This window comes from Crotalus tigris, unplaced genomic scaffold, assembly GCF_016545835.1.
Source record: "Crotalus tigris isolate CLP2741 ecotype Arizona unplaced genomic scaffold, ASM1654583v1 scf7180000024396.1518868, whole genome shotgun sequence".
Lineage (NCBI taxonomy): Eukaryota > Metazoa > Chordata > Lepidosauria > Squamata > Viperidae > Crotalus > Crotalus tigris.
The window spans coordinates 1,319,297-1,341,370 of record NW_024100564.1 but is presented as its reverse complement, the minus strand read 5'-3'; the positions used below and the strand labels follow the sequence as shown (position 1 = coordinate 1,341,370).

Genomic DNA, 22,074 nt, shown 5'->3' with positions numbered 1-22,074 from the left:
CTCTAGTCAAAATAATACCTTGTACTCTTTTGTAATGTGTTCCCTCAATATTTGCTGATTATGACCCAGTGGTAAGGAGGGGGAAAAAGTGTTTGTTTTTTTTAAAATTCAGGCTTAATTTCCTTGTTATTTTCTTGGCAATAGTAAATAAGTAGTTTGCTATTCCTTTTATCTGAGATATTTTCTTGATTTCCTATTAATTCAAGTAATATACAGACATAACTTAGTTTAGCTTTTGAACCCAGCAGAATCACTTATGTGCTGCCCCCCTTTGAGTCAATAAAGTATAATCAAATTTATCTCAAATACTCATTCTGGAGAGGGTTTATCTATGTGGTTGCTAACAGTCAACATTGACTTGATGGCACATAATTAATCAGTTAATCAATATCTCAACTGCAATGGGTTTGGACAGACTACTTACAATAGTTGACTTATAATAGTAATGAAGCCTGCCTTGTAAGTCATGACAGAATACCAAATTTGGAAGGGACCTTGGAGATCTTCTAGTCCAATCCCCTGGTTAAGCAGGAGACCTTATATTATTTCAGGCAAATGGTTGTCCAATCTCTTCTTAAAAACCTCAGTGTTGTCCACCTATAACTCTGGAGGCAAGTCATTCCGCTGATTAATTGTTCTGTCAGGAAATTTCTCCTTAGTTCTAGGTTGGTTCTCTCCTTGATTAGTTTTCATCCATTGCTTCCTGTTCTTCCTTCAATTGCTTTGGAGAATAGGTTGATCCCCCTCCTCTTTGTGGCAGCCTCTTAGATATTGCAAAACTGCTATCATGTCACCCCTAGTCCTTCTTTTCATTAAACTAGACATACCCAATTCCTGCAACTTTTCTTCATATGTTTTAGCCTCCAATTCCCTAATCATCTTTGTTGCTCTTCTTCACACTTTTTCTAGAGTCTCTTTTTTTTATATTAGGGATGATCAAAACTGAATGCAATATTTCAAGTGTGGTTTTACCAAAGCATTATAAAGTGGTATTGATATTCAAGTGTTTTTTTCGCTGGCTCATATTTAAGTAATTATCCACTAGGACTCTGAAATCTCTCTTTGAAGTTACTACTATTGAGCCAGGTACCACCTATTCTATACCTGCGCATTGTTTTTTGTATTTGTATTTGTATTTAATTTTATTTATATGCCGCCCAATTCCAAAGGACTTGGGGCGGCGTACAGAGTTAAAACAATCATAAAACAATAAAATAATACAGTCATACCACGAGTCCGATCATATCCCGCCCCCCCCGGGGACATCAGCCCCAGGCCTGTCAGAACAGGAGAGTTTTAACAGCTTTCTTAAAGGCCGGCAGGGTGGGAGTAGTTCGAACCTCGGGGGGGAAGTTGATTCCACCAGGTCGGAGCCACCACAGAAAAGGCCCTTCCCCGAGGGCCCGCCAGCCGACATTGTCTGGCCGACGGGACCTGAAGGAGGCCCAATCTATGGGACCTCACCGGTCTCTGGGAACTGTGCGGCAGAATTCGGTCCTGTAAGTAACCTGGCCCTATGCCATGAAGGGCTTTAAAGGTGATAACCAACATCTTGAATTGCGTCCGGAGACCCACAGGAAGCCAGTGCAGCTCGCGGAGGATAGGTGACACGTGGGCGTACCTTGGCGCGCCCACAATTGCTCTCGCAGCTGCGTTCTGAACCAACTGCAGCCTCCGAACGCCCTTCAAGGGTAGCCCCATGTAGAGCGCGTTACAGTAATCCAGTCTTGAGGTGACAAGGGCATGAGTGACTGTGAGTAAAGCCTCCCGGTCCAAATAAGGCCGCAACTGGTGCACTAGGCGAACCTGTGCAAAGGTCCCCCTGGCCACAGCCGAAAGATGTTGTTCCAAATTTAGCTTTGAGTCCAGGAGTACACCCAAGTTGCGTGCCTGCACTGAGGGAGGTAAATTTGCCCCCCCCCGGACTAATGATGGACCATCCAGTTGGCCTTTGGGAGGCAAGACCCAGAGCCACTCGGTCTTGTCAGGGTTGAGTCTAAGCCTGTTCACCCCCATCCAGACCCTCACATCTTCCAGGCACCGGCACATCACGTCGACTGCTTCACTGAAAGGACACCCAATATATAATTGGGTATCATCCGCGTACTGATGATACCTCACCCCGTGTCGCCGAATGATCTCACCCAGCAGTTTCATGTAGATGTTAAAAAGGAGGGGGGACAGAACCGAGCCCTGAGGCACCCCATGATCGAGTCGCCTAGGGGTCGATCTCTGTCCGCCCGCCAACACCGACTGCAACCTGTCAGAGAGGTAGGAGGAGAACCACCGCAATTTCTTGCATAAATGTAGGTCACTGTGACTGACCAATTTTATTACCTTTTTTGCAATGGTTGTTAAGTGAACCAATTGTTCACAATGGGCTGGCTTTGCCAAAAACCAGAAGTAAATGGTTTTTGGGGAAAAAACTATCATTAAATGCTATCATGTGCCCACAGAGATGGGGGTTGGCTGTTGGAACTTTGGAACTGGGTTCTATGGGGAGATCTATGATGACTTCAAATGGTCACTGAGTGACCAATCATAAGTCAAAGACCACCTATATTTGATCTAAGCTGAATTACATATAGCTGAAAGAATACTGCTGTTTAACCTACCTCCATTTATTTCTCTCCCATTGTTTTACTATGTCTATTTCTAAGAGTGTAAACTTCAGGTGTTCTTTTCCAAGTTGACAGTCCCAGAAATGTTTGAGTACTCAAGAATTCACAGCTTGCACTGGACAAAGTTGGTCTAGAAAGTGTGGCCCACCAAAGCTATAATCCACAATTCACTGTCAAGCCACATACATAGTGATTGCTGGTTTGTGCTAGCCTACATTTCCTGGATATATGAATTCATGAATTCTAAAACTCCCTGTCTTTTCTCTGCCCTTTGGAAGAAGACTACTAAGGATAATTTTTTTTTCTAGTGAAACACCATGCATATTGCAAAGTATGACAAATTTTTTGCCTAGCATAAACATCAATGAAGATATTAGACAAAACTGAATGCAAAATATTTCATTTTTCATAGAATAATTTATTAATATAAAACCACTTTCCCCAGGAAATTGGGGTAACTCGTACCTATCTGTAAAAATGCACTTCTCCCAATGGATAGTTCAATCCCATTTTAAAATTAAAGTTACAACTTTAAGAAATGGAATTAAGGGTAAGTCAAAGAAAAGCAAAACTGGATTTGATGAAACTCAAAATAAATTTCTTGAACAATGCTTTAGAATAAGAAAAAAACTGTTATGGAATTCTGTGAATTTTAATTTGAATAATTAAATCCAGTTTAGTACAGCATAAGATCATAGATCAATCCAAGAGGAAAAGCCCAACTTTCAGGTGTGTCTCCAAAACTTATTATTGAAGTTGTTTTAATCTTGTCTTTGCTACACACTTTGAGATTGTAACCAAGTGAGATTCAGGAATCCAGAGTCAAAGTGAAGAATGGAACTCAAGAGAAACAGAAGAAGCTATAAATTTGTAATATGGACCTTGCAGTAGTTTTTTAGAGACTATATTTTCTAGTTGCTTCTGTACATGAATATGGATTAAGGGACTTAGGAAAACTTGCCTTATCTGCAACTATAGTTAGGCACGTTTTGGGAATATTAAAAATAAGGCAAGATGGTGGTTGTAGTTGGCATCATCTTTTCCAGACCATTCTATAATTTTAATCTCTCAACCTATTCTACATTAAATAAAAACTTATGCAAATGCTGAGGCAAATCTCTTTCATACCAAATTCAGTAAGTTATTCATATAAGGATATCCTTTTTGACAACTTCTTTGCCAAAATTCATCTGGTAAACTTTTAATTCATTCTTTCATTTACCTATAATTTTAGATTCCCAGACTTGATCTAATAACACATCTCTTTAGAATATATTTCTCTCTTTCTCTTTGTAAGAAAGCCAGGTTTAGGCTGGTTTTTAAAAATATGAATAATTTTATATATGGAAAATTATCTTTCTGCATAATTTGGTTGTGAATGTGGAAAGATACACCAGTAATTTGGAATTATCCCAATGTTAACATGTCAGTTAGATAACAGTAAACTATTTTACTCAGCCTATTTGTATTGGAAGATGTCAAAATAAGGGGGGGAAATGCTGGTATCTTTGCCATGCCATTTCGTATCATGGACGTAAGTGCGGCACTTAAGCTCTCGTTGCTATAAAGGCCCAAAACACAACATCAGAAATGTAACAGAGAGGGAGGAGGAGGCTCATTGGATCTTTATTCCACCGTCCCTTCTTGCAACTTCTCCAGCTATATTTGTTTTTGTCACAAAGCCATATTATCTGAAATGTACTTATTGTAAATTTATACAATGACATCATGAAACATCTTGAACCTACCAACTCTATCCATATTCAACATGGTTTATTGTATTTTAAGGACTGAACAAAACTGGGGAAGGCTCAGGAGGTGGTTTTTCTATTTTTCCCCTCAGCAAACAGTGTATCCAGAATGAAGAATGAGTTGTTATGGCATGCACAACCCTGCCTTGAGGAACAGAAGTCTGCTGTCAGCAGAAATGATCTTCCTGCAACTGGAAGAGTGGAACATCACAGCCAGCATTTTTACAGACTCATTATTTCACCTTCTGCACAGATCAAGGTCAGAGCTCTGGGGTAGCTGCTCATCTCAGCACAGAAAAGCACCAGTTCAGTCTATGTTCACAATTCTGCTGCACAATGAAGTTCTATCCATCATCTAACCAGAAGCACAGACCAGAGCCTAAACTTGTTTCTGGGTGATGACCTCACGAATGCATTCATATAGATAAATATATTTATCCTAGAGGAACGGAGGTGGAGAGAGAGAGAAAGAGACACGTAATACATGAGATGATGCAGATAAGCAAAAAAATTTTTTTAGCAAATTTGTATTGATACTATAAAAAAGAGGGAGGAAGGGAGAGGGGAAGAGGGAAGGAGGGAGGAGGGGGAGAGGGGGAGAGAGAGAAACATACACTGAAGGTCATCACATCACACTAGGAATTAAGTCCAGGAAATTACAGGAAATTCAGGCCAGAACTGCTAATGTAGCATGAAGAGCTTCATATACTAACAGCATGAGCACTAGCATCTGCTACTGTTTTATGGTTGCAGGAAAAAAACAAATAAACCACAGACTGACTACTTTGCTACATATGTGAAAATTTCCAAGGCTAAACATCATGGTGATTTCTGACCTGATCTCCACGTTGGATTCTGCAGGTAGGACCAGGGAGTTCTTTGATTAAATAAACTTGCATAAGCGTCACAGAGCTAAATATAAAATCTATGCAGTACATATTTTACATCAGTATTTTAATTTTTAGTCTGGAAACAGATTGCGTGCAATGCCCTCTGGTGGCACAATATTATATTCAGTATTGTCTTTCAACTCCCAGTAAAATTTAGTCTTGTAGTTGCTTAAGCTGCAAACTTATTTGTACTTGAACATACTGTAAATATAGATGAACTGACTTATTTTACATGACTGAAAGTGTTTACAACATATTATTCAGTACAATAAATACACATTTATCTTGTCTTCACAATAAAAAGCCCGTGTTTTATTCACAGTATGGTCCATATATTTTCCAAGTTCTAACTGAAACATTTTGATTTGACAAGCTGCAATTCTTCTCCAGATTTTGCACTGAATTTGGAATGGACATGAGCCATCCATGTCCATTCCAAATTGTAGTCCAATATATCTGGAAGGCATCAATTGGATAAGTCTGACCTAGAACAATTATCTATCTGTTCCTGCCATAGTGATGAATAAGCCTAAAATGCATCTTAAATATTCCTGATAAGAATGTTCTGAAACATATCTAATATATTTTTGCTTCTTTTAACTTTAATTAAAAACAAGCACATTTGATCATCAGAAAAGATATCAGCACAGTTAAGGGGACAATGGCCTGTGTAGGGGCTGGCTTTAATGACGTGGCAATCATGCTGAGTCTAGAAGCTGGACCTTTCTATTGATGATCCAACTCTCTGCTTTACTTACCAATGATGGAGTCATGAGACAACAGCTCCTCACCAGCCTCAAAACAACACCATACACATCCACATTTTTCTCTCCTTTCAGCTGCTGCAGCAGAGTATCTAAGGCAATGAGTATCCCCATCTGGCCTACGCCTCCCGAACTGGCAAAGAAGTAGTGAGAGGTTGCCATATAATTGCTGTATATTGACAACCAATCCAGACAACACTGAGTATTTGGTATTTACCAATCCAAGACTGATACCCAAGAAAGATACCCTTGACCCAGGATGGGATTTGGGCTCTTACCTGCAATGCAGAACTAAAGGGCTGGTCCTCTTCCTGTACGGCACTAGCTGTCTGACAACAGTGAGAAAACCCACCAGAACCTCAGGATCTGGCAAATCTTCTCCTTCCCCTAAAGGAAATCGAAACTGTTGCAGCAGTCTTTCCTTTGCTTTTTTCTCCTGACAAAGTAATGAAGACATCGTCGGTGAAAGCATAGCTCATGAATTAAAAATTCAGTGTAACTCATAAACTTATGTACACTGAGAAGGAGTAAGCTATAAGCACATTGTGAGTTCAAAAGAAATAGAGGCAGTGTACGTTCATTGCCATAAGGAGAATCAGGATTTGACTAATTCTACAGGATTTCATTTACTTTCACTTTCACTTCACATGGAAACAACTGCTATTGGGGCTTTTACTTCTCTATCTCCAACCAGCATTAAACATAATCAGAACTTGTAGTTCTGTCGGTTGTGTATATAATATTTGTGCGTGTGTATGCATATATATTCACAAGACAAATATATGCAAATCATATACAATAAAACCAAGCTTCAAGAATCTAAGCATGTAAAAACAATAAAAAGAACCCAAAATCCAGAATGTTATTAGATCTTGGGGAAGGGGTGTTTTTCACTTAAAACAGTAATTAGTTTCTAAGTATGAGCAGATCCACTTAATTCCTCCAAGAAAAAAAAAACACTTGAGCTCCTTCAAAGAAAATATAACATCTTCCACATTATCTTCCTAGCTTTGCCTTGACTGGCAATTCCAATACAATGAAGTGCTGTCGGAAGAATAAAAACATTTCCATCTACCACCATGAGCCACAAACTGGAAAGAGGGAAGTTGACATCTTCAGCCTCTGAAATTTAGTTAATTCACAAGCATCTCTAGTCAAGCTCATTTAAACATCCACATGCTGTGCCAGCAAGCCCTCTCTACGCCTTGCTGTTCGTGTTTCCATGTCAGTTCACTTTCCCCTCCCAACCAATTCACGTACATATTTTAGTCTGAGCTGAACACAAGGCCATCCTGAAATAATCTTTTCAGGCCCTTGTTGTATGGTGAGCATCTCTGTGCAGACAGGTTCACCCTCTGATGGCCAGCATGACTTATCTGGAGCCTATACAAAAAGAAAAGAAAAGAAAAGAAAAGAAAAACACTGCAGTTACGAATCCATGTTTCCAGTAGAATTAATCGTACAGCAATTACTGGTTATTCAAAGTCCTTGAGCCAAGAAAAGATCCATACGATCAGCTTCCTATACCCACATAAAATTCACAACACCAGACTACACAGTCAAATGATTGTAATTGGCTGCTACTGAAGTAATGCTTCTCACATGGATATTTTGGCAGAGCTCATTCAAAACCCATTCCTGTTCATTAAAAAAGCAGGTGTCCTTTCGTTATCACGGTAATGTTAATAAACAAGGCAGTCTTCAACATATTGGAGTCCTAAGAAGGACTCATAAAAATGGCAGCAGGGATAGTTATTTAATTACATAATTTGCATACCGCCAACTTGAGGCAGCTATATATATAAAAAAGGAAAAAACTTTCTTTGATCTTTAAGAAAAATAAATGAACCTTCTCATAAAATAAATGCAACATCAACATAATACAAAAAGAGAAAATATACACAATCATCTGTCAAGTTCAAGTCTTGAATCACAGTTTGGAACAATCAGGCCTTAAGTGCTCTGCTGAAACCCAGAAGGGAAGGAACAAAGTAGGAATTCCAGTGTGGGAATTGAAAATTGAAAATGCCCATTTCTGAGGTTACATGTGGTGAAACTCTCATACAGAAAATTGGAGTTGGAGTTGGCTCATATGGGCAGATAAATAATGGAGATGCTTGCACAAATAACCAAAACCCTATATGGCATTGAAGGTGACAATTAGGAATCTGAATTACATCTGAAGTTGCCTGACAGCCATTGCAGTTCCCAGAGCAGTGAGATACATCATCACAGCCAAGTGCTTTTCAAGAGTGACTCTGAGCAGGAAATTTTTCCCATGAGTCATCACTCTCCTAAGAAAGATGGTGTTACCTCTACAGGAATGTCTCAAGCTTTTGGCCCTCTTCATGAATTAACATCACAATTCCCACTTTCATGGAAGAACGACTCTTACGCAGCTAGGAAAGTATCTTAATGGCATTTCCACCAACCTTAAATAGAAACTCCTCATATTATTATGCATTGCTGAATCATTTCACATCATTATCCCAGAATGGCCTCTCTGTAGGATTCTGTGAAATTATATGATGACTATCTTACCGGACTATTCATCTGCCTAGGTAGTAAAGTGATGATAGTGTGGACACCACGTTCCCAGACTAGTCCCCAGAATTCCTCCAGCGCTAGCTTGTCAGGTCCATCTATAGCAATATAGTCCTTGGCTGAATTGCAGCCCTATCATATTAAAAAGACATAAATTAATTAGCAATACAACTGCTTTGTTTATATAATTTGCTTGTGGAAAAAGTGCAGAAAATTATGGAAGAAATGACACCAGGTAAGTTTGGTCTAACATTGGGATAACAAGGTAAACCTCGTCTAAGCCTGATCTAAGTTTTAGCATGCCATTATAAAACCGCAGGTGAGTTACACAAATAAGTTGTAAATATACAATATCTGGACCTGCTTCTTCTCCCATGCAACATGACAGGTGCTCAGGATGGGGTGCCAGGAGTTGCTGAAACTAGTACTAGAACCAAAATCTTCTGCCTCCAGTATAAATAGTCTAATGATTGGGCAGGATATGTCGGCAACTGAGAATACAGAAGGATAAGACTCTATATATGTAGCATTCAGTTTTCCCCATTTAATCCATAAATTATTCTACAGTACTACTCTACAGACAAATGAAAGAAGTTATGTCAGTGATGACATAAGGTTTAGTTCCCACACTGAAACAGAAGGGAGAAGGGCATCATCTTATCCTTTGTCAATGGTAGCAAAAATGTATCATAGAAAATGGGAAAAATAGTTTTTTCCACACCAAGTATAATTGTATAAACTTTTATCATGTCCCCCTTGCTTGTTTTTACTCAAGGTATACATATCCAAACATAGTAACTGTCATCATAGAGAATCCATTTAATTATGGATTCTTTTGGTAGCCTTTCTGGAATGTTGAAAATTCTTTTGCTTTGAATACATTTCTACCAATGCAGCTGAAATGGCATTTAACAATTTGGCAAAAATAGTATCTTGTTGGACATAAGATATTCTTACCTTTTACAGTGTATTCATTGATATATTTTTACATCCTTGCTCTAGATTTTCAAGATACTTTGAATTTCTAAATATGTCCTCAAAAGCATTTGCAAATGATCTCTGATTTATGTTAGTTTGCATGCTTCAGCAATATCTATGTTATTAATGGACATACTGAGCTAAGATTTTCTGCATAATCCATTATCTGTTCCCATCTTGACAAGAAATACATTGTGTAATAATAATTGCAAAAGGCAGCTTAACTTGGAGCACCTTACATCCTATGACAATGCCTTTATACAGTGTGTGTGTGTGTGTGTGTGTGTGTACAGACAGACAGACCAAAGTGGTCCTAGTGGTGGTAAGAGCACTTGTGGCTGTGACTCCTAAACTGGAAGAGTGGTTCCAATAGATCCCACGTACAACATTAGAGCTCTCTATCCTGAAAGTTCAGTACTAGAAACTGTTTAGATCCTGTACAAAATCCTCAAACTTACACGCCTCCGGTAGAGGACCTAAGATTGAGGAAGACACATACTATTCATAGAGGTGAGAATGGTATTTTTAAAGTATATATTAATATATGCCTTTTAGATTAATAGAAGCAATATAGAAAAAAATATCTACATGCATGTAAATTATTCCTTTTATGAATAAAACAAACAGCAAAGAAATACTTTTGCAATAACAGAAAGCAGAAAGAAGAGAATATAAGATATGGTGGACTCACAGGGATAAACCAGACATGTGCAAGATCTGAGAATGGATCTCGATCCAGTGGTAAAAACTTCACTTTAGAGCGATCATCTGCAAAACAGGCTTAGTGTGAAGGACAATGGTTGGAAGACATATGTATTATGTTCAGTTGAGCACATCCAGCACCACACCTATCATCCCATCTCTTTTATCTCCACCTAGTTAATTTAGCTCTATTGTTATAGTTCTTGCTATGGACTCTACAAGTCTCAGAGCAATTAGCTTTTTTATGTCAATGATTTTGCTGTCTCCAGCTTAGGCTGTAATATTTTTCTGAGGAAAGCTGATCTCAGGCAGAACCACAACTAAAGGGATGACTTCCTATAAATTGCTGCACTATTGACCAGGGTATCCTTCTGAGCTAGCTCTGTGAGTTGGGGAACGGGGGCATCATTTTACAGTGCTGCTCCTTCTTTCTTCCCTTTGTTCTAATCAGTGTTATTTGGACATGGATTGTTCCCTAGGCCCCCTCCCCCTTTGTGGGTTGCCACAGAGTTCTACTCTTTCTCCCCTCTTTTTCAATATTTATATTGAGCAAGATTATCAACTGGTTTGGGATTTGGTATTACTAGTATGCTGATGATAACTCAATTATATTTTTGATCTTGGAATGGCTAAAAGTTCAAGTACCTGGAGGCTTTGCAAGTCTGGATGGGGAAAAACTGTTTCTGACTCAATCCTACTGAGACTGAATAGCTTGAGTGTTTGGGCGACCCTGATCTGGGGATATTTCAGATGAATACTTTGACACAGGGATCAGTAAATTGATTTCTCAAACTTCACCTTTCCAACCTGCCTTATCAAATAACCAATCTCAGCTGCACAAATCCAGACAATGGATATACTGTAATTAAGAAAGACAAAGTATTTCCCACCATTTAATAGTTGCTAGGGGCAAAAGTCCTTTGAAGAGAAAACAACAGAACAAAAATAGTGATTGGAATGTCCAGACCTTATCCACACTTCATCAGACATGCTTATGAAATTAATGCAATCTTCAACCAGACAAAATTTTCAATTACTTCCCTTAAAGTGTCATATGGAAAGGTTATAGGGCAACAGCTCAGCATGACCCCAGTTTAAATGCACATGAAAGGCATGCTGTGGGGACAGAACAAATTATGCTGATATGATTACCTCCATATGATTACCTCAGACTCTGACATAGGAAATCACAGCCAAGTGGCTATGTAGATGAGACTTTTTTCTCCTTAAGTACAAATCTAAGACATGTTTTTACTGGCTACAAAACTCTTATCACTCACATGGAATCTTGCTAGAGCCGAGGTTGATTTGCTGATTGACAGAGGGTGGTATGGCAGAATTTATTTCCTCTTTTGCAACTTCCAAGAGCATCTGCTGAAGACAATACAGTAGCAAAGGAAAATTAAGATTGGAAAATTGTTAGTTCTGGATTACTGACATACTTTTCATGCACAAAGGGCTTGGCAAAATTCTGTCCCTGCTAGTGTGATAAGTATCAATACAGTCACTATGCTCCACAGTCTTTCCAAACTGTAAGGTCTGTAAGTCATTGGGAGTTTGGGGGGGGGCTATAATTATAACAGATAACAATAAAAGCCATACTGATTGGAGTGTGCAGCTTACATGCATTCAACACCTTATTTTTTAAATGAAAACTGTTGAGGAAAAAAAGTCTACTTGAATAAATACACAGAACAAAATAGGAAAGTAAATATAGAAAGTACATTATATGCTGAGGTTTTGTTTAACTCAGTACTTTGGACACTGATTAACTGGAGCTCTAAGGACATCAGAAAGGATACTTCTCAGCTCTGTCTAGTCATGTTGTTACTGAACCTGGGCCTCTGCTATGGATTTATAATGTGTGTATCATAGGAAGAATTTCCCTAAACTCAACATCCTTATGCCAAAATCTTACCTCATATTCCTTTAGGAAGCCAGCATTGGACTGAGAACAGTTTTTTGCATGGTGCTGAGCAAAACTTTTGAGAGAGACTGGATGAGAGCTGGAAAAGACAATAAATGAGTTTACTCAACTGCTGATTGTAGTAATTTAACATCAGCTGACAACTTTACACAGAAAAATCAGCAGCTATAAAGACCTGGTACTGTTGATTGATATTACTATATTGGTAAGAAGAGACATCAATATATCGGGCAAAGTACTAATAAAGATTAAGAATAAAAGTGGATAATTCTATAATTGTACTGAAAGGAAGCTGATGTTATTGTAATGCAGGGCAAGACAAAAATGTTTGCTGTAAGTATGTTACATGGACATCTGATTTCCAAAAAATCTTCTCAATGTGAAATAAAAATCCCTAGTTTTGTTTCCCTTAACCTTATACTTGTACAAGCTATAATCTGGCACAATAGAGCGATGATCTGCTTGAAGATAAGACAAAGGAAAGTTTCCAAGATTGATAACTTTTGTAGGGCAAGAACTATTAGACTAAGAATGATAGCTATGATGGGGAACCTAACAAGGATTCCATGTGGAAAAGAAACTTACATCTCTGACAGGCCAATGAGTGGATCTTCAGAGATCTTCTCTAGGATACAGCTATGCAGGAAAATGTATTGCCCCTGGGAAAAATATATGGTTATCTACACAGCACATTTTGAAATAGAAATGTAACATTTAATGCTACTGAGGTGCAAAACTGAGGGGTTTTATCCCCTGTATGGATTATCAAAACTACAGAAAAGTTCAACCTTGGGTATTTAAGTAAGAGACAAGGATAAGCAGGACAAGTTTGAAAGACTGCAATCCAATTGGTGATACTGTGAACGAACTCTAGATTTGATAGGGTCCCCCACACCATGTCTTCTCACATTTTGTATGTAGCACAATTTCCTACCGAGCCTTCACTCTGTAATATCTGCTTCTTATAACATCTGGAACATATCTCTGATCTCTAACAATATTTCCATTTGTTTCCTGCTGAAAATTGGTGGGACATAGTTTTGCAACTCATCTTTAGTATCATCTCAGGAGCCGCAAACAGCCACACAAAAAGGACAAAAAAATGTATGTGGATCATAGTCTACTCATTCCAGTGTAATAATTCTTTCATCTATTTTAGCTTGGTAATCATCAGTTCTCATTACTAAGGTTTTAAGTTCCTTGTCATAACAAAGGATTCCTTTCCACTATAATTTTACCACCTTCACTGGTGACAAATTTCATGGGAAAAAAAAGACTTTCTCGTATCCTTAAATAGTTGGATAGTTGCAGCTCCAAAAGAGAGTCCAGGTTTTCTCACCAGCGTCTCTATCATACAATGCCGATTCATTCGAAGACTGTAAATGGTATTGAAGATATCAACCAGCTTCTCATGCTTTAACTGCTGTAGGAGCCGATCAAGGGCAATGAAGGTCCCTGTGCGGCCCACTCCTGCACTGCAATAGAAGGGAAACCAGGGATTTTCGCAACAAAAAGTTTCACATTTTGTTCATTTTACCCATTCTCACCTCCATTCTTTCAAAATCCAACATACAAGGGAACTGGACAAGAGCTCCTGTTCCTTCAGAAAATGAGGAAGATGTAATACAGTTCCTGTAATTTAGACTTTCTTGTCACCATGGTTAAAAGGCATTCCTTTTTTTTCTAGCATGGGCTGCATTTTCATAGCCAAGAGTTATACTTAACATTTCTGGAGGCTGAGGATTGATAAGTAAAGAGACACATCACTTTACTGAACAAGAATGACTTTGAGGATGATTTTGGAAGTTTAGGTCTTGTTTTTAACTGAAATATTATATAAAAAGAACATTCATGTGGGTTGATTGCAACTTACCTACCATGTACCAGGATAGGTCCACATTCATTTACACTCTGCATGTGTGCTCGTACCAGCTCTATGAAAGCAATCATGGAAATGGTAGACTCAGGAACACCATGATTAGGCCATGCTGTGTAGTGTAAGTGACTCAGTCTTCTTTCCATATTTAGTCCTTTCTGTGATAGGAAAGGACTATATTAATGTCTATGACAGGAAGTCAGTTAACAGAGATGGTCTGGGCCAACAAACAGGGTAACAGTCTGGCAGGATCAAATGACTGTGCTATCACATGTTATACCATAGACTAGGTCCTAATATGAGAATTGCAGGTGATAGAGCCTTGACCGGGTACTATGTGAGATAATTTTGGTGGATTTCAACTATTGCAGTCAAGAAAGTTAATCCAGGCCCTATTAGTAAGAATCAATATTATAGCACAATGATTAACAGAACCTGTTCGCTATTTTGATTTGGGAAGATTTGGGAGTACTTTGCAGGGCTTCCACTTACATGCTGCAATTTAAATTCCCGTGTTGTCCACTCATCAGCAAAATTCTGAGCAAGCAGATGAATGCTAATTTCTCCAGAAGAGACAGGAGAGATGTCTGTTGGCCAGTAGTATTCACATAATACCTATAAAAATTAGAAGGACTGAATGCACATTTTCAAAGGTTTAGAAGAAAGAGTAGTTCAAACGATGTTAATAGAAAATAGCCAGCACTAAAGCATATTGTTGCTGGCTGTCCTTGTTCAAGATGCTTTGTGCAATGTATATACCACATAGTAGGGATAGGCTGATTTTTCTACCAATCAAAAATAGATGGGAGGGTATGGGAGACCAGAGTCAGCTAATATTCATATTTTACTTGTCAGAATTACAGAGACTGAAAATGAAACAATGATATAAGACCACAAATGAGAAGTAAATAACTGGGTAATGAACATTCTTGCTTATCTACCACATATTGTCCAGAAATTTACCTGTAAATCCCAATTTATTTTGTGACCAGCTGCAGTATGTAAAACCAATGTACAGTAATTCAAACAAATGCTTTTTCCACAACAAATGTGTTGAAATAACTTGCTCACCCCACTAACTCAATATAACTACAATCCATCATTTTAAACAGAAATTTTAGGAATATCTTAGCATACAAGGTCTAGTCTAACCTTCCATTAAATCTAGAAAAACAGGATTCTGAGAATATTCATGAAAATAAATCTCCCTCCCTCATATTTATTCAGGACCATTGATGTGTTAGAGTGAGGGATAATAATTTCTTCTGTAGACCAAAACAGGTGTTCACCAGACCTACCCGTCCATTCTCCATGCCCACTGTCAACATCACAATAGTACAGATGTTCTGCTCCCATACCAGTCTCCAAAAATCATCCAGAGTTTTTTTCAAAGGTCCCTGGGTAGCAATGAACTCCTGTGGGGAGTTATAACCCTGCAACAACAGACAGAGCTTTCAATAATTAAACTGAGTATTTTTTTTGGGGGGGGGAGGCAGAAACATAGAAAGCATTCCTCATTCTCCTCATCTTGAAGACTCTCCATTAAATCTTAATATAAATATGGATATGAACTAGCAAATGTTTGATATAATCTCACTCTCTATTAATTTTTTGTGCATTATGCATAGGAAGTCTTTTAAATTCTTAAGTAGAATGTTGATGTAATCAGCCCCCTTCAAATGACCTTCTGAGATTTTATAATTGATGTCCTAATTCTGTAAAATCCTAGTCCTAAAGAATCAACTTTCCAATTAATCAACAATTGCTGAACATTCTTTTAAAATATTTAATAATAAGGAGCAACATAACTAAAAAGCTCAAAATCCATCATTCCTTCATGTCCTGCATTATACATAAATGATTTAATATACAGTACAGCACGTAGAGAGGGAAAATGATCCTTTTTAATAATAATTCCTTTGATGAAAGAAAGATTGACTGGCAAGATAAAGTGAATGGAACTAACCCAATGTTATCTGAAGAAGAGGATGCTCCACAATGATTTATTAATCAATTTCTTTGTTGTTTCTATCACTGAAGTTTCCCAGAACTACATGACGCTTTAGCCAAAAGAACTCTGAAAATTCCATTAAATTCTGCTAAAGGATTTTTTTTTTGTCCAAACTAGACAGGAATCTACATGCGTCACTAGTTATGTATGCATAAGTACATGGAGCTGGGTCATCCTAAGGCAGGAGTCAGACTTGGACTAGATTTCACATTGCTTCCTGCAAAAGGAGACAGCATAGTCCTTCCTCCACAACATGTCACCTTCACAACAGACTCTTAATCTTAATTTCCTTTTTTCCCTTCTTATTTTGCTGTTATTTCCCTGAAGATCAAGGTCAAGCATAAGATGCCAACAGTTGCATGGGCTGTTCACTGGGATTATGCTGGAGGACCTTTCGAATGACTTGGGTTGATGACCCCAAGGTATTTCACCCAAAACCATAGCTTATTTATTAAACACTGACTTCCTCCATTCTATATCCCCCTTTCATCTGGAGACCTTAGCCTCAACATATCAAGCACAGGTCATCAGAATAAAGGAGAAACACTCTGTAATTACTTTATATTGCATGTTAATCAGTTACCTCTCTCCAGGACATTGGATGAGGAGGAAGGAAATGGGAAGGAGACCACTAGCTATTCACTAAATCCATCACCTTTTTTCAAAAAGATACTACTTTGAAAACTATGCAATACCCTCCTCATGGAACTGCCAGAGATAAAGCTGAAAATCTCAACTCTCCAAATATTACATTATACAGGAACTAGTATAACTAACCTGTGGCAGAAAGCTCACAAGCTTCATTCGTTTCTTTACATATGAAGCCACATATGACAGGACACAGGAATCAACTCATATATTCTGGACTATGGTCCAAGTTTAAATTCCCCCTTTTGCAAACCAACAGATTGGCTGTTCTCTTGCTGGCTTGGAGAAGCATTTGATCTGTCTTGACTAAAGGTTCTCCCTAACATTAAAACTGTGAATTCCTGCTTTGGCAGTTTCATTTTTTTCTCTGGGAGAGGTATTCTCAGTAGCTAACATCATGTTTTCTATTTTGCATGATCTTTAGTAAAATCTTTTAGAAGAATAAAGGCTCTATGGTGGTATTCTCCATAGGCATTCTAGACCTTCTCAAGACACCCCCCCCCCAGTAGTTGTTTCTATGGCAGCTCTGGTTTTGGGACAGACAGTAAAGATACGGAACTCATCTCCAAACCCCTGGGGAACAGCAGAAGGGATTTTTGTTTTAGTGAGACTGCACAAGACTTTGGCCTTAGTCATAAGGGTCTCCCTTGTTGCATCCATCTTTGCTAGGGGCCAAACAGCTATGCTAACTCATCCTCCAGAGCACAGATAGGTTAGGCAGGGTCAAATAATCCAGGCACACCTTCATTTTTATAATAGATGCTAATGTGAATAATGTCCCATTCTCACCCAGAGTGGGATTACTGTATGGCTAACAAGTTTACTAAGAGACATTGACAAAGTTCAAAGATCCCAGAGATGCTTGGAGATCTCAATGAAAAGCTTTCAAGTGGTAGCTCTAGAAGTGAAAGCTCTAGAAGTGATGAAATACCTTGGCATAAAGTTCTGGACACCTATGCTAACTAAGAGGTATCACAAGACAGAACCTTCCTGGATGGAAGATTCTGCAGAAAATAGTCTCTAGCAAGAAGTAGATATATGGTTACTCTCTAGATATATGGTCTCACCTGCAGGGATACTTAATACTAGAATGCTCTGCCACCACTATAGACTTACAATGAAGGTTCATTTTCTGTAGCAGAAACTAGACATTCAGATCATCAATTTCAGCTTACTGTATATCAGGGGTGTCAAACTGCCGGCCCATGGGCCAGATGCATCACAAAGAAACTGCACCCACCCCATTGCCGGCAATGGGAAAACTCCGATACATTGCACGAAGTCACGTGACATTGTGAGTTTGACATGTCTGCTGTATATAGTTTTCATCTCTTTCATATTCCTTACCTTCTCAAAGGGTAGAAGATCAAGCCAAACCCTCCACACAATGAGCATCAGATCTAATCTTAATCCTGGCCTTTTCAGCAAAGGGAAGTAAGAACTGTGGTGGTGCAGTATTGCACTGCCAGGAGTTCGATTCTCACCGGCTCAAGATTGACTCAGCCTTCCATCCTTCCAAGGTCAGTAAAATGAGGACCCAGAATTGGGGGCAATATGCTGACTCTGCAAACCGCTTAGAGAGGGCTGTAGAGAACTGTGAAGCGGTGTGTAAGTGCTATTGCTATTGCCATGCGCATTACAGGATGCTCTGTGTCCACTGTAGAAATGGTTAAGTCAATGTATTGTTCCTCTCTCACTCCTAACAAAACTCCCCTGTTGTCCCATGGCTGTTTTCAGGGAAGGAAAAGCCGTCACGCCACTGATTCATCCCTCTGCAGTCCCAGGACTCATTATTCTATCTGGTTTGTACCTAATATTAAAACTAAGATAGTTCAACCATACAGTCAAATAGAAATACAGTTGCATAATCTGATTTGTTAGTTTTCCTCTCCATCTAATCTCATCTCTAGTTATGATGGATAATTATTTGTTTAATTTTAGCAACTTTAAGATGTATGGACTTCAACTCCCAGAACTGCCCAGTTGCTGAGGTAAAGAAACACTGGTCTAAAGTGTGGTGGCCAGCAACGTAAAATTGAATGGACAATAATATGGGGGGAAAGTTAAAAGCTGTTATTTCTACCATGCCTCTCACTGCCTAGATGAGTAATAAAGCAAGAGAACTGTTTGGGTGGACAGGGAAGACCAAGGATCTGTAGGAGATGACAGGATCATTTTCATCCCACAGCTTCTTTCCAGCAGTGGCTAGCCAATTGCTTTAAGCCAGTGCAGAATGTAAAAGAGATAAAGCTTTACTTTTGCTAAGGAAATCTGATCCTACATGAAAAAGGTAATGTGCAAGTTAAGCACAGTTATTCTAACACAGGCATGCAAACATGACTGCTGTGCAAATAAATACACTGTCCATGTATAACTAGACAGGCATGTGCATGCAAATATAAATTACTGCATGCACACACATACAGGTGGGGGGCTGGGGATGGAGGGTAGCCTTTACCTGGATAGATCACCAGAGAGGCATGAGGATACATCCAACCTTTTTAACATACAGCTGTAATTAGCAAGAAAAGAAGAAGAGAGAAGTAACATGTTTAGAGCAACAGGGCTGCTCCAGGAGAGCCCTTGCTGCATTAAATCCAAACACACCTATTCTTCTCTAGGATTAACCTCTGGTGAAAAAAATCCAATTTCTGCATGTTTAAGAAAAAAACTGAATTTACATGACTCTTATTGGATGCTGTAATGTCACACACACCCCAACTCTCTTACCACAGAAGCTTTACATTTTTAAATAAAAAAAGATAAGAAAAATGTAATAATTCATTTGCTGCTTGAAAGCTCAAACATGAGTCTTTTTTTGTTACAATGCCAGTGGATGACATATTTGAGATTGTATATAAACTTCAAACTTTAACTTAAGGACAGATTAAGGAGAAAAATCTATCCAGGAAAGAATGTTTATATCTGAAGTTGCCTTCTCAGCAAGTTATGAACAGGACATCTGGCACACAAAGCTTTATCTTCCTTTTTTAGCCTCCTTTTCTTTTATTTTGCCTTGTTGGGCTTGGTATAATCTTTCTATTTATCTCACTGAAGAGAAATACTGGATCTTCTATGACTACATAAAGGATAAAGATAGTTAACAATAGGGATGTAATTAGAATTAAAAAAAAACTCTAGATAGTTTTGAACGATATAATTCCTATGCCCTCTAATTGTAGTTAAATCTCTTATTTTAGTTATGCTTTGCTTATTGCCATTATTATATACTACTGACATTATATGGACATGGGCACCACAGTTGTCTTAATGTATTGCATACGATTTTGCCTTCCAATTTTCTACTGCCCTACTGCTTGTCAGCCACATCTCTCTCAATTTTCTTCTGTAAATTGTATTCAGTTCTAATGCAATTACTAGTTGTATATTCTACTCCCTGGGGTTTTCTATCAGAAAGCCAACTCTGATAAATGGTTACATTCATTTGTAAAATTTCACATGAAGTTCTTATTACAGGGACGCTAACATAATGTTCCCAATATTAAATGTGGACCAAGATAATGTACAGGAACTCACTGGCACAAAGTTGGCATTGATATAATCAGAATGGGGTTGTCCATCCAGAAGGCTCAGCTTCACTCGAGAATAGTCATCTATAATAAAAGCAGAGTTAAGAGTTGTTTTAGAAGAACTACACAATATACAACATAGACAGCTACAGTAATAACAGGTAATATAATTCTTTTCAAGTTTATGTGCACAACTATAAATTTATAAGAACAAAAGTAAAAATCAGGAAAATCCAAGTTCAAAACCTGGAAATTCTGTATGTATGTATGCATGTTATATTCTTTTCCCTAGGAGCAATGTACAAAGCACTCTCTTCCAATATTTCCACAGCAATAACCCTGTGAAGTGGGTTGGGTAAGAGACACTGACTGACAGTAAGCCTCATAAAGGCTCATCCAGGGAGCCTCTATGGCTGAAGATAGACTTAACCTGGTTGTCTTCAGTCCTAGTTCAATACCTTAAGCCACTAATTAATCTATTTTCTACTGTATGATTTTGTGCCTCTTTAAAATAAATCAGGTTTTCACCAAAGAGCTGCATTAAAATACCACATCTTGGTTAAGTAAGATACCTTAAAGAAAAACCAAAAATAAAGGTGAACGCTTGTATTCTAACAGAAGTTGTACTAACCCAAATATATCTTTCCTATTTATCTGGAAGTGCATTGGAAATTTCTGTGAAACAGTTATGTATATAACTGCAAAATGAAAAGTACAGAAAATGTAGTAATGATTGAAAGTATGAGAAATTATCCACAGTAGAAGAACACCAAAACATAAGCAGTGCTCTACTGGATTGGACTCCTGGCCTATCTGATCCATAATCTGTTCTCACAGTGACCAACCATCTGCACAAGAAATATCCAATAATGGAACACTAATGGCTGCAAAATTTGAAATAATGGTAAATTGCTCTCATTGGATTTAAGATGGAAACTGATTCATCAAAAGATTATGTTTCAAGGTTAATGGACACCTCAAAGAAAATTCAAAAGGGTGGGTAACAAATTTTCTTCGTTAGCAATGTAAAACATTTCAGGATTCCTATGAATTACTGTCTTCCTTTTGGAACAATATTTTAATATATATATAAATACATTTATGGGGAAAGGATGTTAATATTATCTTAAATTATGTTTTAAAAGTATAGAATTTGCTTTTGAGAAATGTTGGAAAACTACTAAGCAAATAATTTGTAGAAAATGGAAATGCATTATTATTAGAGACATTAAGGATTTGATTCAAAATGTGTGATTTATTCATTCTCAAAAAAGGCAATTTTTTTCTACAAAAATGGATGCAATTTATTGCTTTTGGCACAGATATCATGATAGTATACCATCAAGTTTTTTCTATTTTGTTTGAAATTTTGTTATATTATTTAACATTTACTATATAGGTGATATGCTCAGATATTTCATAATCTTTTTTTATTTTCCTTGTTTTATATGTTATGTTCTTTTGTCACCCTTATTTAGTTTGTTTAGGGTTTTTTTAATAGTTATCTGGCTTTCTGTTTTTTTGTATTTGTAATTTTAAAAACTTGCAACAAAACAAAAATAAATGTTAAAAGTATGACTCTGTTGAGCTCTTACATGGTAGAACATGAGGATATCGATTCTTGATGGCATTGGCTGGAACTTCAGCTTCTGTCTTTGGCTGTTCCTTTCCAACTTCTTTCAGCTCCTGTACAATGCAAAAGAAAAAAAATCTTTCATAGTATAGTCACATATTCTCAAAATCCTTCTCCCAGTTTGAGCCAAGCTTCAATTTGAAAAAAGCATAATTTAGATATCTTCAATTACAATTCCCATAAGCTAGCACAGCCAATA

General features: G+C 37.9%; 1 protein-coding gene across 6 annotated transcripts in view; it reads right to left on the bottom strand.

The window, feature by feature from the left end:
• Window positions 1–3,018: 3,018 nt before the first annotated feature.
• Window positions 3,019–22,074, bottom strand: part of LOC120301769 (receptor-type tyrosine-protein phosphatase V-like) — a 64,532-nt gene continuing 45,476 nt past the window's right edge. For 2 of the 6 annotated variants that reach the window (XM_039329360.1, XM_039329362.1), the window contains 15 exons: window positions 21,838–21,928; window positions 20,250–20,326; window positions 15,352–15,486; window positions 14,546–14,668; window positions 14,051–14,211; window positions 13,517–13,652; window positions 12,763–12,836; window positions 12,169–12,256; window positions 11,531–11,624; window positions 10,240–10,316; window positions 8,568–8,702; window positions 7,287–7,409; window positions 6,305–6,462; window positions 6,021–6,159; window positions 3,019–4,811 (listed from right to left, as the gene is read on the bottom strand). In XM_039329360.1, the coding sequence (XP_039185294.1) occupies window positions 4,752–4,811; window positions 6,021–6,159; window positions 6,305–6,462; window positions 7,287–7,409; window positions 8,568–8,702; window positions 10,240–10,316; window positions 11,531–11,624; window positions 12,169–12,256; window positions 12,763–12,836; window positions 13,517–13,652; window positions 14,051–14,211; window positions 14,546–14,668; window positions 15,352–15,486; window positions 20,250–20,326; window positions 21,838–21,928 (1,671 nt within the window). In that variant the 3' untranslated portion in view covers window positions 3,019–4,751. Of the gene's footprint in view, window positions 4,812–6,020; window positions 6,160–6,304; window positions 6,463–7,286; window positions 7,410–8,567; window positions 8,703–10,239; window positions 10,317–11,530; window positions 11,625–12,168; window positions 12,257–12,762; window positions 12,837–13,516; window positions 13,653–13,724; window positions 13,914–14,050; window positions 14,212–14,545; window positions 14,669–15,351; window positions 15,487–20,249; window positions 20,327–21,837; window positions 21,929–22,074 lie in introns of those variants that run through there. The other 4 variants (XM_039329361.1, XR_005555026.1, XR_005555025.1 and 1 more) reach the window with 4 other exon arrangements.